Source organism: Telopea speciosissima, chromosome 2 (genome assembly GCF_018873765.1).
Source record: "Telopea speciosissima isolate NSW1024214 ecotype Mountain lineage chromosome 2, Tspe_v1, whole genome shotgun sequence".
Lineage (NCBI taxonomy): Eukaryota > Viridiplantae > Streptophyta > Magnoliopsida > Proteales > Proteaceae > Telopea > Telopea speciosissima.
This window is the reverse complement of record NC_057917.1, coordinates 80047065-80059484: the sequence shown is the minus strand read 5'-3', so window position 1 is coordinate 80059484 and position 12420 is coordinate 80047065. Positions and strand designations below refer to the sequence as shown.

General features: G+C 40.3%; 1 protein-coding gene across 1 annotated transcript; it reads left to right on the top strand.

Moving 5' to 3' along the window:
• The first annotated feature begins 1947 nt into the window (after window positions 1-1947).
• Window positions 1948-12220, top strand: LOC122652387 (tRNase Z TRZ1). The gene is made up of 8 exons (XM_043846109.1): window positions 1948-2222; window positions 3546-3708; window positions 3798-3868; window positions 3991-4086; window positions 4190-4303; window positions 11489-11557; window positions 11661-11735; window positions 12010-12220. Exons 1-8 carry the CDS (start codon window positions 1962-1964, stop codon window positions 12082-12084), a joined length of 924 nt encoding a protein of 307 aa, XP_043702044.1. The 5' UTR covers window positions 1948-1961; the 3' UTR covers window positions 12085-12220.
• The last annotated feature ends 200 nt before the right edge of the window (window positions 12221-12420 follow it).

Sequence of the window (12420 nt, the reverse complement as noted above, 5' to 3'; positions counted from 1 at the left end):
CCAGTTGAATTGATGTCAAGTATGATGAGTAGTTTGAAACGGAAAGGATTTGAATAGATTTTGTTCTGTTGGGGTTTTTTTGAGAAGGGAATTTGGAGTTTCTTGTTTTGGGTCTGTTGTACAAAAGATGCAATTATTTTGGACTTGGCAATAACCTGAGCACCATAAGTGAAGATTGGTTTTTGGATTTTGGATATATATGCTTAAATTGGACAGATGTGGACTTTGAACCAGACTGATGAGGGGACATAATTGGAAAAAAAAACGTGCTTGTGTTTGGCTTCCTGAGAAGGGCATCAGGAGCTTCTTTGGTTGTTCAATGGAGTTGAAGAACAGGGCCTAATATTTTGATATTAGTGATAGTTTGAGCAATAGCCTAGGTTATGCTTTTTGTCATCTTAGTTGGTCAGTTGATCAAATTTATGTCAGAAAATCTTGTAATATTTGTGCAGCGAGTAGGAGTTGTTTTCCTTATCAATTATGAGTTTTCAATCATTTTTATTAAGAACTGTAAGCATTGTGAGTTTTAATCAAGGGCTCGAGGCTTAAACTTTCATAACATTTTAACGGCTATTGAAGAAGCCTAGATTTGAATATTATATCTGGATTTCCTTATTATTTCTTTCTTTCATCCTACATGTTTTTCTTCCTTGAGTAACAACTTGTGTTGGATAGAATAAAAAATCTATGTTGAATATATGCATGAATCTAAAACCCAAATCGGAATTGGCCTAACCTGATTTGATTAATACCACTTCCTAAAATGGTTTTGGGAATTGGCGATGAATGCACTTAGATCTTCATTTTTGACCATTTTCCCTTAGTTTACTCAGTAATAGAAAATCATTGAAACATACTTCTTGTAGCTTGGTGTACAAGATTTTTGAATAAAAAACTCCAAAAATTAAAGATCTGTGGAAATGGTTGCTTCTTCTTCTTGATTTCATTTTCTAGGGTTTCAGCTAATTCTTATCAGGTTCCGACTGATTCCGATCTGACAGAGCAAAATTGATGGAGGCTGATACCATGTCTGATTATGGGTTTTAAAACCTTGACTATAGTCTTCATGGTCCTGAAAACCCCTGGAATAGGAGCTGGCTGCCCAATGAGCGACAATTGAAATTGTGCATGACAGAGGAACCTGATATCGCCTCATCAAGTGGTAAAAGGGGAATCACCTAACCAACTTTGAACTCCCCCACTCCATCAGAAGATAAACAAAAGAACAGAGAAAGAGAGGGGACCCGGGGGGGTGGGGGGGGGGGAGGGGAGGGGGTGTGTTTTAACATGCCTGCCTCTTATGTTCTGGAGTTATCTCTTTCATGTTGCTATGCTAATTTTCTTCTAGGACCATCAACTTTGGTCTTTAAAATCAAGAATCATGGATTAGGGAATGTTAAAGGATGCTTAAGTTAATTACCTCATATTTTAGTTAGTTGTTATGTTACATCCATTTGTGAAAGATTTTCTTGTTCAGTTATATAATTTATGTTATGTACTTATGTCTTAATTTATTTCAGCCTTAATAAAGAACAACCTTCTCTAGTAATCCTACATCCCCCCCCCCCCCCAAAAAAAAGTAAATAAAATAAAAAAGTTCTCAGACTTATCAACCCATTTTAATAGAGTAAACTGAGTCAATGGAATCTTTTACCTATTAAACAACAATTTCTATTGAAATTCTCAATTTGTTTTTGGTAATCAACCATTTTAATAATAGACTTGGGCTCGATTCTTCTCTGCTGTTTATCCTAAAACCAACCTATTTTGGATGACTGATGAGTTGAACTGGCCATCCTGGATGGTGGGATTAAAAGTTAAAAAATATCATTGAGAGAACCTGCAGCTATCTCTTTTTCTTTCTTTCCTGTAAACTTGAAAGAGACAGTAGGAAATTTAATCTCTCATATATTTGCATGGAGAGAATCTTTTTGCAATTTCTGATCCACTCCTTCCTTTTGATGATCAATTCTCTAGCAAAGCTGATGGAAATGGAGAGAGGGGACTCTAAGTCTAGAGAAGACCCTGATTCAGTCCCATATTCAAAGAAGCAAAAGGGTATTGACATTGAAGGATATCCTATCGAGGGCCTATCTATTGGAGGGCAAGAGACATGCATAATTTTCCCTTCGCTCAAGATTGCCTTTGACATTGGCAGGTGCCCCCAGCGTGCCATCTCGCAGGAGTTCCTCTTCATCTCGCATGGTCACATGGATCACATAGTGAGTAATTATCCATCCATATGTCTTGCTAAATTTCAGTGCCCCATTTAGTTAACGTGCACCTATCCCTTGCTATTAGGTATTAAGGTGATTTTAACCCCCAAAAAAAAAGGTATTAAGGTGATAAACTTGTGTGCTTCATTTGTTATTTTGAAGGCTGAACCTCTTCGCCGAAATTAAAATCATTCTGGTAATTATTGCAAGGTCAATTATTGGTGTTGTCAATTGTATTTCTAGTGGTTCAATTGAAATATTCACTAGGATTTTTCTATGGTGGTTTTTCTGATTTTGTTCACTCCATCCTTTTGATTTGAAGAATGGATCTTTTCGCTAGTATTTTTCAATTAGGTTTATTATGTTGATGGACTCGAACTCTTGATCAAACGTATTCTTTTTCATTCATTCCTGGAAGTTTAGTGGCTTTGAATCCTTGGAGGTTTGCCTATGTTGTTAGACATAGAGTTCCTTATTTCACAAGTGAACTGTTAGTTCCATTGGTAGCCAATGACTGGAAATAATATTATTGCTCAGTTGAAATAATTACTAATAATAATGATCCATGTATGAGCAACATAACTCCACAACATCAAGGCTAGATTTGTTATTTAATCACTTGAACTGGAGGACACAACTGTTGTAGAAATTGATGCATTTCAGTTAGAAAATCCAATGAGATAAAGCCTTGGGTAAAGGGAAGTTATATGGAGTGTCATCGTGCTTAAATATTGTTTGTGTCCAAATGTACATAACTGAATGAATAACAGGGAAATGTTTCTGGGATCTTCTATCACAAGGAAAGCTGCCTTGTCTATCCATGTGCACTGCACTTTGTCACCAAGATTGCTGACATTTAGATTTCCCCCAAAAAATATATAAATCAAGAAATCTGTGTGTATGTACAAGTAAAACGAGATTAATTACTATTTTCACATATCAGAAGCATTCTTATGTTTTGGTATTGCTAATGGTAAATTAATACTATAGAAAAGTATTGTGATAGAGTTAGTATAGTGTTGGCCCCCTCCTGGAGGTGGGAGTAGAAAATCCTGGCTCTGCCCCTGCTACTATCTTCCATTTTCTTATAATTATCCTTATTTAACTTATTGGGTTTGGGTTGGACCGTACAGCTTGATTTGCTTCTGGTTATTTACGAGTATAATAGGTATTGTTGGTTCTTATGATCTTGCCATATTAGGTCAGAATGCTTTTTAGTTGCTACAGTAATGACCACAGGAAATTCCAGTGTTATCTGTTAATGAAGTTACTTTTTATTGCTGGAATGTTGGCTGTGGTTCTGTGCTCATGTGTGTGTGTGTGTCTCAGGGAGGACTTCCAATGTATGTTGCCACTCGAGGCTTGTACAGTATGAGACCACCTACAATTATTGTTCCAAGAGCTATAAAGGAAAATGTAGAAAATCTATTTGAGGTGCACAGAGCAATGGACCAATCTGAATTGAAGCACAATCTAATTGGATTGAATGTGGGTAAAGTCCTACCTACATTCTGAAGTGGTTAGTCTTACCCCGCATAGAACTGGTTTGCTGTCAGAATTTTTACAGCTTTTCCCATGCAGGGGAAGAATTTCAGTTGAGGAAAGACCTCAAAGTAAGAGCATTCAAGACTTACCATGTCATACCAAGCCAGGTAATGTTGATGATTTATGACTTTGTTCATCTTTTTTGAACTCTATATAAAAGTCCTTTGAAAAACAGAATCTTCTTTCTTATTGGCATCTGTTTGTGCTAATTTCCCATCATTTGTGGTAGGGTTATGTTGTTTACTCTGTGAGGCATAAACTTAAGCAGGAGTATATTGGCCTTTCTGGGAATGAGATCAAGAGCTTGAAGTTATCAGGTGTGGAGGTCTGTCTTTGCGTTTATACCCTCTGGAACATCTAATTATTTTTGTACTTTAAGGTTTTTATTTTACATGCCTTCCCAAAAATAATCATCTAGATATTTGCAGATTACATATACTGTCACGTTTCCTGAGATTGCTTTTACGGGAGACACCATGTCTGATTTCATAGCTGACCCCGACAATGTTGATGCTTTGAGGGCAAGGATACTTGTAATGGAGGTTTCAATTGCATCCTTGTTATATTCTTTTATTGTACAGCTTCCCTAATGTTGCTCATTACGTTCTTGTCCTGTTTTGCCTTTTTCCCAGTTTTATTCTTTTGGCACTTGGAAATAAAATACTGTGGTTTTTGGTTATTTGCGTAGACAGACAGACCAAGGTAGATAGATAGATTTGAAATCCTAGAGGCCTAGGTCTTGGGACAATTGTAGGGAAATTTTCATGGTTCTAATGGTAGTTATAAGGTTGTTCGGATCATCAATCCATGTGGGTATTGGACAAAACCATTACGTTATCATATAGCGGCAATCATGTGGCAATAGTTGAAACTCAAAGGTAGATCGAATCTGGTAAGAGAAGAAGTTTACAGCAAGAAGAAGAAGAAGAAGAAGAAGGAGAGAATGGGAGAATCGATTATGTGTGTTGAGAGTGATTCTCAACACACATATTAGCTTCATTCATTAAGTCTTCCAAATTACACAAGCCTCCTAGGGAGGTAAGGAGAAATAAGACAATAAAATAAAAATACAACTTAGTCATGTCTTATAACTAGACAATGACAGAAACTACCCCTATACAAGATATTCTAACAACTCTAACACTCCCCCTCAAGTCGGAGAATAAATGTCATACATTCCCACTTGTACAATAGAGTACTAAATAGACTAGAAGAGAGACCCTTGGTGAAGATATCTCGCTACTTGATCACTGTTTTCACAAAGGGAGTACAAATGCACCTAATCCAACTTTTCTTTAATGAAGTGACGATCGACCTCAATATGCTTGGTTCGATCATGTTGAACCGGATTATGGGCAATGCTTATGGCGACTTTGTTGTCACAATAAAGTCTCATTGGCCCTTCGCTTCAAAGCTCAAATCGTGAAGAAGTCGTTTTAGCCATATAAGCTCACATACTCCATGGGCCATGGCCCTAAACTCGCTCTCGGACTAGATCGAGCAACAACCGGTTGTTTCTTGCTCCTCCAGGTAACTAGATTACCACCCAAGAAGGTACAATACCGTAGTAGATCTCCTGTCGAGATGAACCAGCCAATCAAGATCCGTGTAGCCTTCAATCTGCAAATGGTCATGCCTGGCAAATAGAAGGCCCTTTCTGGACAGATTTCAAGTATTTGATGATGCGATATACGCATCCGGATGTCCACCCTGGAGCATGCATGAATTGACTCACCACTCTAACCGCATAAGATATGTCCGGTCGAGTTAGGGAGAGATAGATTAGTTTCCCAACTAACCTCGGTACTTGCTTGCATCTATAAGAGAAGAACCACATTCATCACCAAGTTTATGATTCGGATCAATGGGGGAAGTGGCTGGTTTGCACCCCATCATCCCTGTCTCTTTCGGAAGATCCAAGACAAATTTCCTTTGGCAAATGTTGATCCCTTTCCTTGATCTAGATACCTCAATACCCAAGAAGTATTTTAAGATTCCAAGGTCTTTGATCTCAAACTGTTTAGCCGATAAGACTTCAATCTATCTATCTCAAGAACATCATTCCCAATACCACAATGTCATCAACATAGACAATGAGAGCTGTAATCGTACCATTACCTCTCCGATAAACAAGGTGTGGTCGGCGTGACTGGGAATACCCATTCTTCGAATGGCTTGTCTAAATCTCTCAAACCAGGCCTTAGGAGACTGCTTTAGGCCATAAAGAGCTTTCTTCAACAAACACACTTTCCCTTCAATGAGGACACTTAAAACCAGTGTGAGAGGCTGCATGTACACAACTTCTCTAAATCTCCATGAAGAAATGCATTCTTCACATCTAATTGGTACACAAGCCAATCTTTATTGGTCTGCATCAAAGAAGAACCCTGATGGAGTTATGCTTGGCTACAGGGGCAAAAGTCTCCTGGTAGTCAATGCCATACACCGACTATACCCTTTTGCAACCAACCGAGCTTTGTACCTTTCCACCGTACCATCGGATCTATACTTGATTGTATAAACCCATCTACATCCAATCGAGTTCTCCCCCGGGAAGATCAACAAGTGTCCAAGTATTGTTCTTCTCTAGAGCCACCATTTCCTCGCATTGCTTGCATCCATTTTGGATTGGATAAGGCCTCTGTGACATTTTTGGGAATAGAAGAAGACTCAAGGGCGATGGAAAAGCAACACCTGTAGGAGAAATGGAGTCATAGGAAACAAATCGCTATGGGATTAGTACGGGTTCTCTTCCCCTTTCTAATAGCAATGGGAAGATCTAATTCGAAGGAGAGGGATTACCGATCAAGAGGATGAGGCCGAGGATGTGGATCCAAAGAGGGGTTTTGGCGGGTCGCTTGTACCATGGTTGCTTCCCTTTTTCCTTCAACAAGCATTCACCTCTTGTGAATACACCATCTTCTTTGAATCTTATCCCCTTGTATTCCTTTTGTCCGCTAGCATCACCATCACCAATACCATCAACATCAACATCATCCACAACATCCACTTCTTTGTACTTTCCAATATCAAATAGAAATGGGGAAGTGGAGGTAGGCAAAGGGGATAGGAAGGGAATGACATCCGCATTCTGTCATCAATACTCTCCCCCGAATGTAATGGCGAGGGAAGAAGAAAAAAAGGAATAGACTCAAAAGAAGGTGACATCTTTGGAGAGAAATCGCCTTCGGGAAGAAGGATGGTAGCACTTATACCCTTTAGTGGAATCGAGTAGCCTAAGAAGATGCACTTGAGAGCTTTGGGATCAAGCTTAGTGCGGGCTGATTTGTTGACATGTACATAACAAACACAACCAAAGACTCGTGGAGATAAGGAAAAACGAGGATTGAAGAGAAAGAAGAGCCAAGGGGATTTGGAGCCAAGGAGTGGACTTGGCATCCGGTTAATAAGAAAGGCAGTAAGAAGGGCATCGGACTGAAGGTCTTAGGCACGTGCATACCAAAGAGAAGACTCTGGTGATTTCCAAAAATGGCGGTTTTTATGCTCAGCCACCCCATTTTGTCTTTGGGGTGTCAACACAAGCCGTTGATGGATGATGCCCTTATCGTAAAAGAAATGTTGGAGCCCCCCATACATGTACTCACCCCCTTATCGATCTAACAATTTTGATGTGAGTACCAAATTGAGTAATCGATAAAGTGATAAAACTCCTTAAAAGCATCACAAACATCACTCTTTTGTTTTAACAAAACATCCAAGTAGACCGAGAATAGTCATCCACAAATGAAACAAAATAACGAAAACCGGATAAGGAAGTAGTAGGAGAAGGCCCCCAAACATCGGATGAACAAGGGAAAAAGGTGCGTAGATCTATTACCACGATAAGGATAAGATGTGCGACAATGTTTAGCAAAAATACAAGATTCACACTTGAAAACATAAGATGCAGGAAAGGAAGTAAACAAGTGGGGTAAGTGTCTCCTCATAACAACAAAAGAGGGATGACCCAAACGTTGATGCCAAAGCATAACGGACTTCAAAGCACTCCGGTCATGCCGACCACAAACATAAGTCTAGCAGATTGAGCAGCGGTCGTGGCTCAAGAAGATAGAGTCCTCCTTTCTCGTCCCACCGCCAATAACCCTCTTTGTCTCCAAATCCCGAAAGACACAATAAGAAGGAAAGAAAGTGACACAACAATGTAAGGATTTGGTTAGGTGACTCACCGATAATAGGTTAGTAGCAAAGTCGGGAACATGAAGGACAGACTCAAGGGAAATAGAAGGAGTAACCCGCACATTACCCTTACCAGAGACAGAGGAAAGGGAACCATCGGAACCCTTACCTTGTCCCCGTAACAAATGGAATAGGAATCATAGTACTGGGACATACCACCATGTGATCGGAGGCTCCGAGTCAATGATCCAAGTGGATGCGTAGGGGTAGCGATGAGACCTGCAGAGCCGAGGCGAGTAGTCAACCCTCCGGAGCTAGAACCAATGGCCGACCCTCCAAGGTGAGACATCAACCGACGTAGGGCTGCAATATCTTCCCGTGAGAGGGAATCGGGAGCAGTGCGTCCAGGTGGCTCGGACTCGGATGTCACAGAGATGAGCCTTAGCTCCCCTCGCTTGCCTCCACGGGCATGAGATGAACTACCACGCATCCCGGGGGCTGCCCATGAAGATCCCAAGACCGGTCCTTGGTATGTCCAAGCTTGCCACAATGGTCACATTTGTATCTCTCACGGCCTTTCCCCCACTTTTCCATTTTTTTGGGAACTGGAAACAAGAGACCTCTCTATTGAGGGTACAATATCCATAGTGGTCCTCCGGGTTTCCTCACTTTGCAAATAATCGCACACATCATCCAGAGATGGAAATGGAGACCTCCCTAAGATTTGCGTGCGAAGGGTTCATATTCGAGTTAAGACCACCAAGCAAAATAAGGATCCTTTCCTTTTCTTGGCTCCTGTGAGACTTTTGCCTCGATCCTCGATTGGACAACTGGAGATTGGTATAATGATCATACTCCTCCCACAAGCTAATAACAGAGTTGTAGTACTCGATATACTCCTATCACCCTGTTTCATATGAATGATTTTTGGAGAATTTGATACACTTTCGTGGAATCTCCAACTCTATCAAAAATTCTGGATACACCGTCCCAAATATCTTTAGCAGCTCCTTACTCATAAATCTCCGACCTATCTCGGGTTTCATGGAAAAGATCAGCCAAGTCATGACAGGGAGTTTTCAGTCTCCCACTTGAGATAGCCTCGCATCGCAGTAGCGGAGAGTGATAGACCCATGAATGTACCCTACTTCCCCTACTACGTAGGGACAACTTCACGAACGGGACCAATCCAAATAGTTGGTATTGTCCAACTTCACAACCGAGATCCGGGTGTTGGGGTTATCAAAGGAAGCCATGGTTGGGAAACCACCACTTGGGCTGCCGCGTAATTGGTCCATCGACCTCGAATCATGTCCAGACACAAGTGGACATAATAGGCAAATACTTCAACAATCAATATAAATTGTTTGCAGTGGGGAGTATACTCAACCCAAAACAAGGAGACAGACCAATACAAAAAAAAGTCCCAAATCAACCAAACCACAAGGCCGAGGCCAAGCCTAAAAACAGCAAGCATATGAAGAGCAAAACTTGTATAACTCAAACCAAATTCTCGCTAGTAGCCAAGAACCTTTAGTCCATAACACCCAATAAGTGTATCAAGATGTAATACTATCACATTCAGCCATCCAATACAGCAGACCTCGGAGAAGACAAAAACAGAGTAGCCGATACACTGTAGCAAGAGAAAAAACAATGAATGATCCTCGGACTCTCCACCTTCAAGGGCAGGCTCTTAGGGCTTCAAAAAGCACTCCCATACGACACAAATGGGACAAGTTCCAAGGTCATCCAAGCTGCCAAAGGCGGAATCGAAACCGAGACACTCCTAGGTCGTCGGAAAAAAGAGCCTGGTTTCAAGTCTTCAAAACATCTAGCAAAGAAGGCACCATTTCTTTTTCAACAAACAAGAGCTTTGGGGTCTCAAACAACACCCCTAGGCGATGCAACTCCAATAGGTCTCATGCCAAGATGTGGAGAAGAGAAGGAGAACCAAGAAGAAGCTTCACAAGCGGCGGTAACTTGCCGCCTCTTCCTCCATAGCTTCAAGTCACCTTCAAGAGCTCAAACTCTCTCCAACTTAGGGAATACCACTCCCAAGACGTAAGGAGTATAGGTTTCACATATACAGCCTCCAATGGAACCCCTTTACATTTATAGGGTTCCAAAGAGAGGAGAAGATGAGGACTGAGCTCACCACTCTCAAACCGTAGATGTAGGCTCGATACCAAGTTGAAACTCAAAGGTAGATCGAATCGGTAAGAGAAGAAGTTTACAAAGAAGAAGAAGAAGAAGAAGAAGAAGGAGAGAATGGGAGAATCGATTATGTGTGTTGAGAGTGATTCTCAACACACATATTAGCTTCATTCATTAAGTCTTCCAAATTACACAAGCCTCCCTAGGGAGGTAAGGAGAAATAAGACAATAAAATAAAAATACAACTTAGTCATGTCTTATAACTAGACAATGACAGAACTACCCCTATACAAGATATTCTAACAACTCTAACAGCAATATGATGCTATTGCTGACAAATGATCTTTAAATTTGATCTGGATGAGTGTTTCCTGCAAACTTTCCAGGCAAGGTTTTAAGTATCCTACCATATCAGCCGATTCTAACTGATACGTATCGTATATGTAAGGTACCTAAAAGTAGGATCCATGCAAAAGTGACTGGTTGAATATAGTATAGTGCCAGCTTCCTACGTTACCTAAAAATTTTTGTATTAGTATGTTTAAGAAACCTCATCCTTTATATATAATCAATTGAATGCACTTGTCCTCTCGTACTTCATTTTCACTTTTATACATGGTATATTTTACATATTTCTTATTTATTGTGTTTTATGCTTTAAAACTGTATTTTGCATAATATCATAATCATTTCCATACGTTTCTTGACCTTTCCATATGTATCTTTAGCGTATCTTGCATCTCTCCGATATGATACGATACGATCCGTCTCTTAAAACCACCCTTCCAATACGATACCCAATAGCGATAATTTAACCCTTGGTTCTAGGTATCAATACAGATCTTTAAATCTTTTGGAGTGGTGCCTATGCATTGGATCTAATGCTTGGCATAAAAGAAAAGAAATGGCTGATTGTGAAAACTTTTTTTCCCTTTTTCCCAGAAGCTGGTGGAATACTAAAATCAGTTGAAGTGAGGGAGTAATTTTCTCTAGCAGGAGTATATTGACCTTTCTTATGAAAACAGTGGGCATCAGAGGAGTTTTTAGCACTGCAGATGAGTTGTCAGAGTTTGGGGTTGTCTTGAATGCTATTGATTTGATGTTCCTTTAAAAAGGTTTACTTGAATTTACTTGCTTGAAGACATCAACTGCTTTTTTGTTTGCACCTTTGGTGAGTGCTTGGTAAAAGGGTTGGAATATAACCTGTGGTCCATCTTTGCAGTAAATCATGTCACCCAAGCAAGCTTAGGGTCTCAATCACTTTCTTCTGTATGCATATGCATGCAAGCGTGTATTTTATGGCCGTCAATAGTGGGTTTCAAGAGCAATGCATAAAGACGTTATTGTGAATGTATTAGGACCTGTGAAATGTGCTATTGCTCCTCCACTCGCGCTTCCTTCTTGTTGAAGATTTTTTTCCCCTCTTTGCGCAGAGCACCTTTGTTGACAATGCAATGACTGTGGAAAATGCAAGAGATTATGGACACACTCATTTGTCTGAGGTCAATTCTTTGAGGCAGATCACAGCAACCATTATGTTGTTTACCTCTGACAATCTGGGATATGTGCTTTGACCTTCTAACTGATTGCTTTTCCTTATTGCAGATAGTTAATTATGCTGATAAGTTCGAGAACAAAGCAATTCTTCTAATACACTTCTCAGCTCGCTACCATGCCGATGTGAGTTGCTGACAGTTTTCTTGTTTTTGTTCTTTATTCAAATTTTCCGGATGGGGGGTTTCTATCAATGAAGTTTATATGGTTAACCATATGCCTCCATTCGTTATGGATCCTAAACGGCATCCTGTATGTGTGGTCAAAAAATCTTTGTTCCAAACGGTTCATTCGGGCTGACGCCTTGGATGGCACTGCACAAAATCAGACAGAACTATAGACCTGAACTTCCCACATTGTGAGCTTTTTTATACTAACCTTGCTGTATTTAATATACCAGGAGATCCAATCAGCTGTTTCTTCCTTGCCTCCACCTTTGGGTGGTCGGGTTTTTGCACTCACAGAAGGTTTTTGATGAGAGATTCAGAGGCTATGGTATGTCTGGGCATTACTTTCCTGGTGAAGAGCTTATGATCTACTCATTTTCTCCCCCCAAACCTCATGTAGTAATTTGGGATTTTGCTGATGTTGGTAATTCTTTGGTATAGCCCGATAGGGAGCAAGTTTAGTGATATTATGCAATCCCCCCCTCCTCGGTACTCTCTGCTATTAATTGAGTTGAATATTGGTGAGAAACCTAAGCGGACGATTATCTGTTGGATTCCACAACTCCTCTGAGTCTCCGAAGCAATGGAACTGAATGAGTTGCTTATCCACCAAAGGTGAAGTGCTTCGGTTACACACAGCCCAT

Coding starts and splice junctions, on each gene's coding strand:
- LOC122652387 (XM_043846109.1), top strand. CDS start 1,962: ATGATCAATTCTCTAGCAAAGCTGATGGAAATGGAGAGAGGGGACTCT. Junction 4,087..4,189: donor TGAAGTTATCAGGTGTGGAG/GTCTGTCTTTGC, acceptor AGATATTTGCAG/ATTACATATACTGTCACGTT. Junction 4,304..11,488: donor CAAGGATACTTGTAATGGAG/GTTTCAATTGCA, acceptor CTCTTTGCGCAG/AGCACCTTTGTTGACAATGC.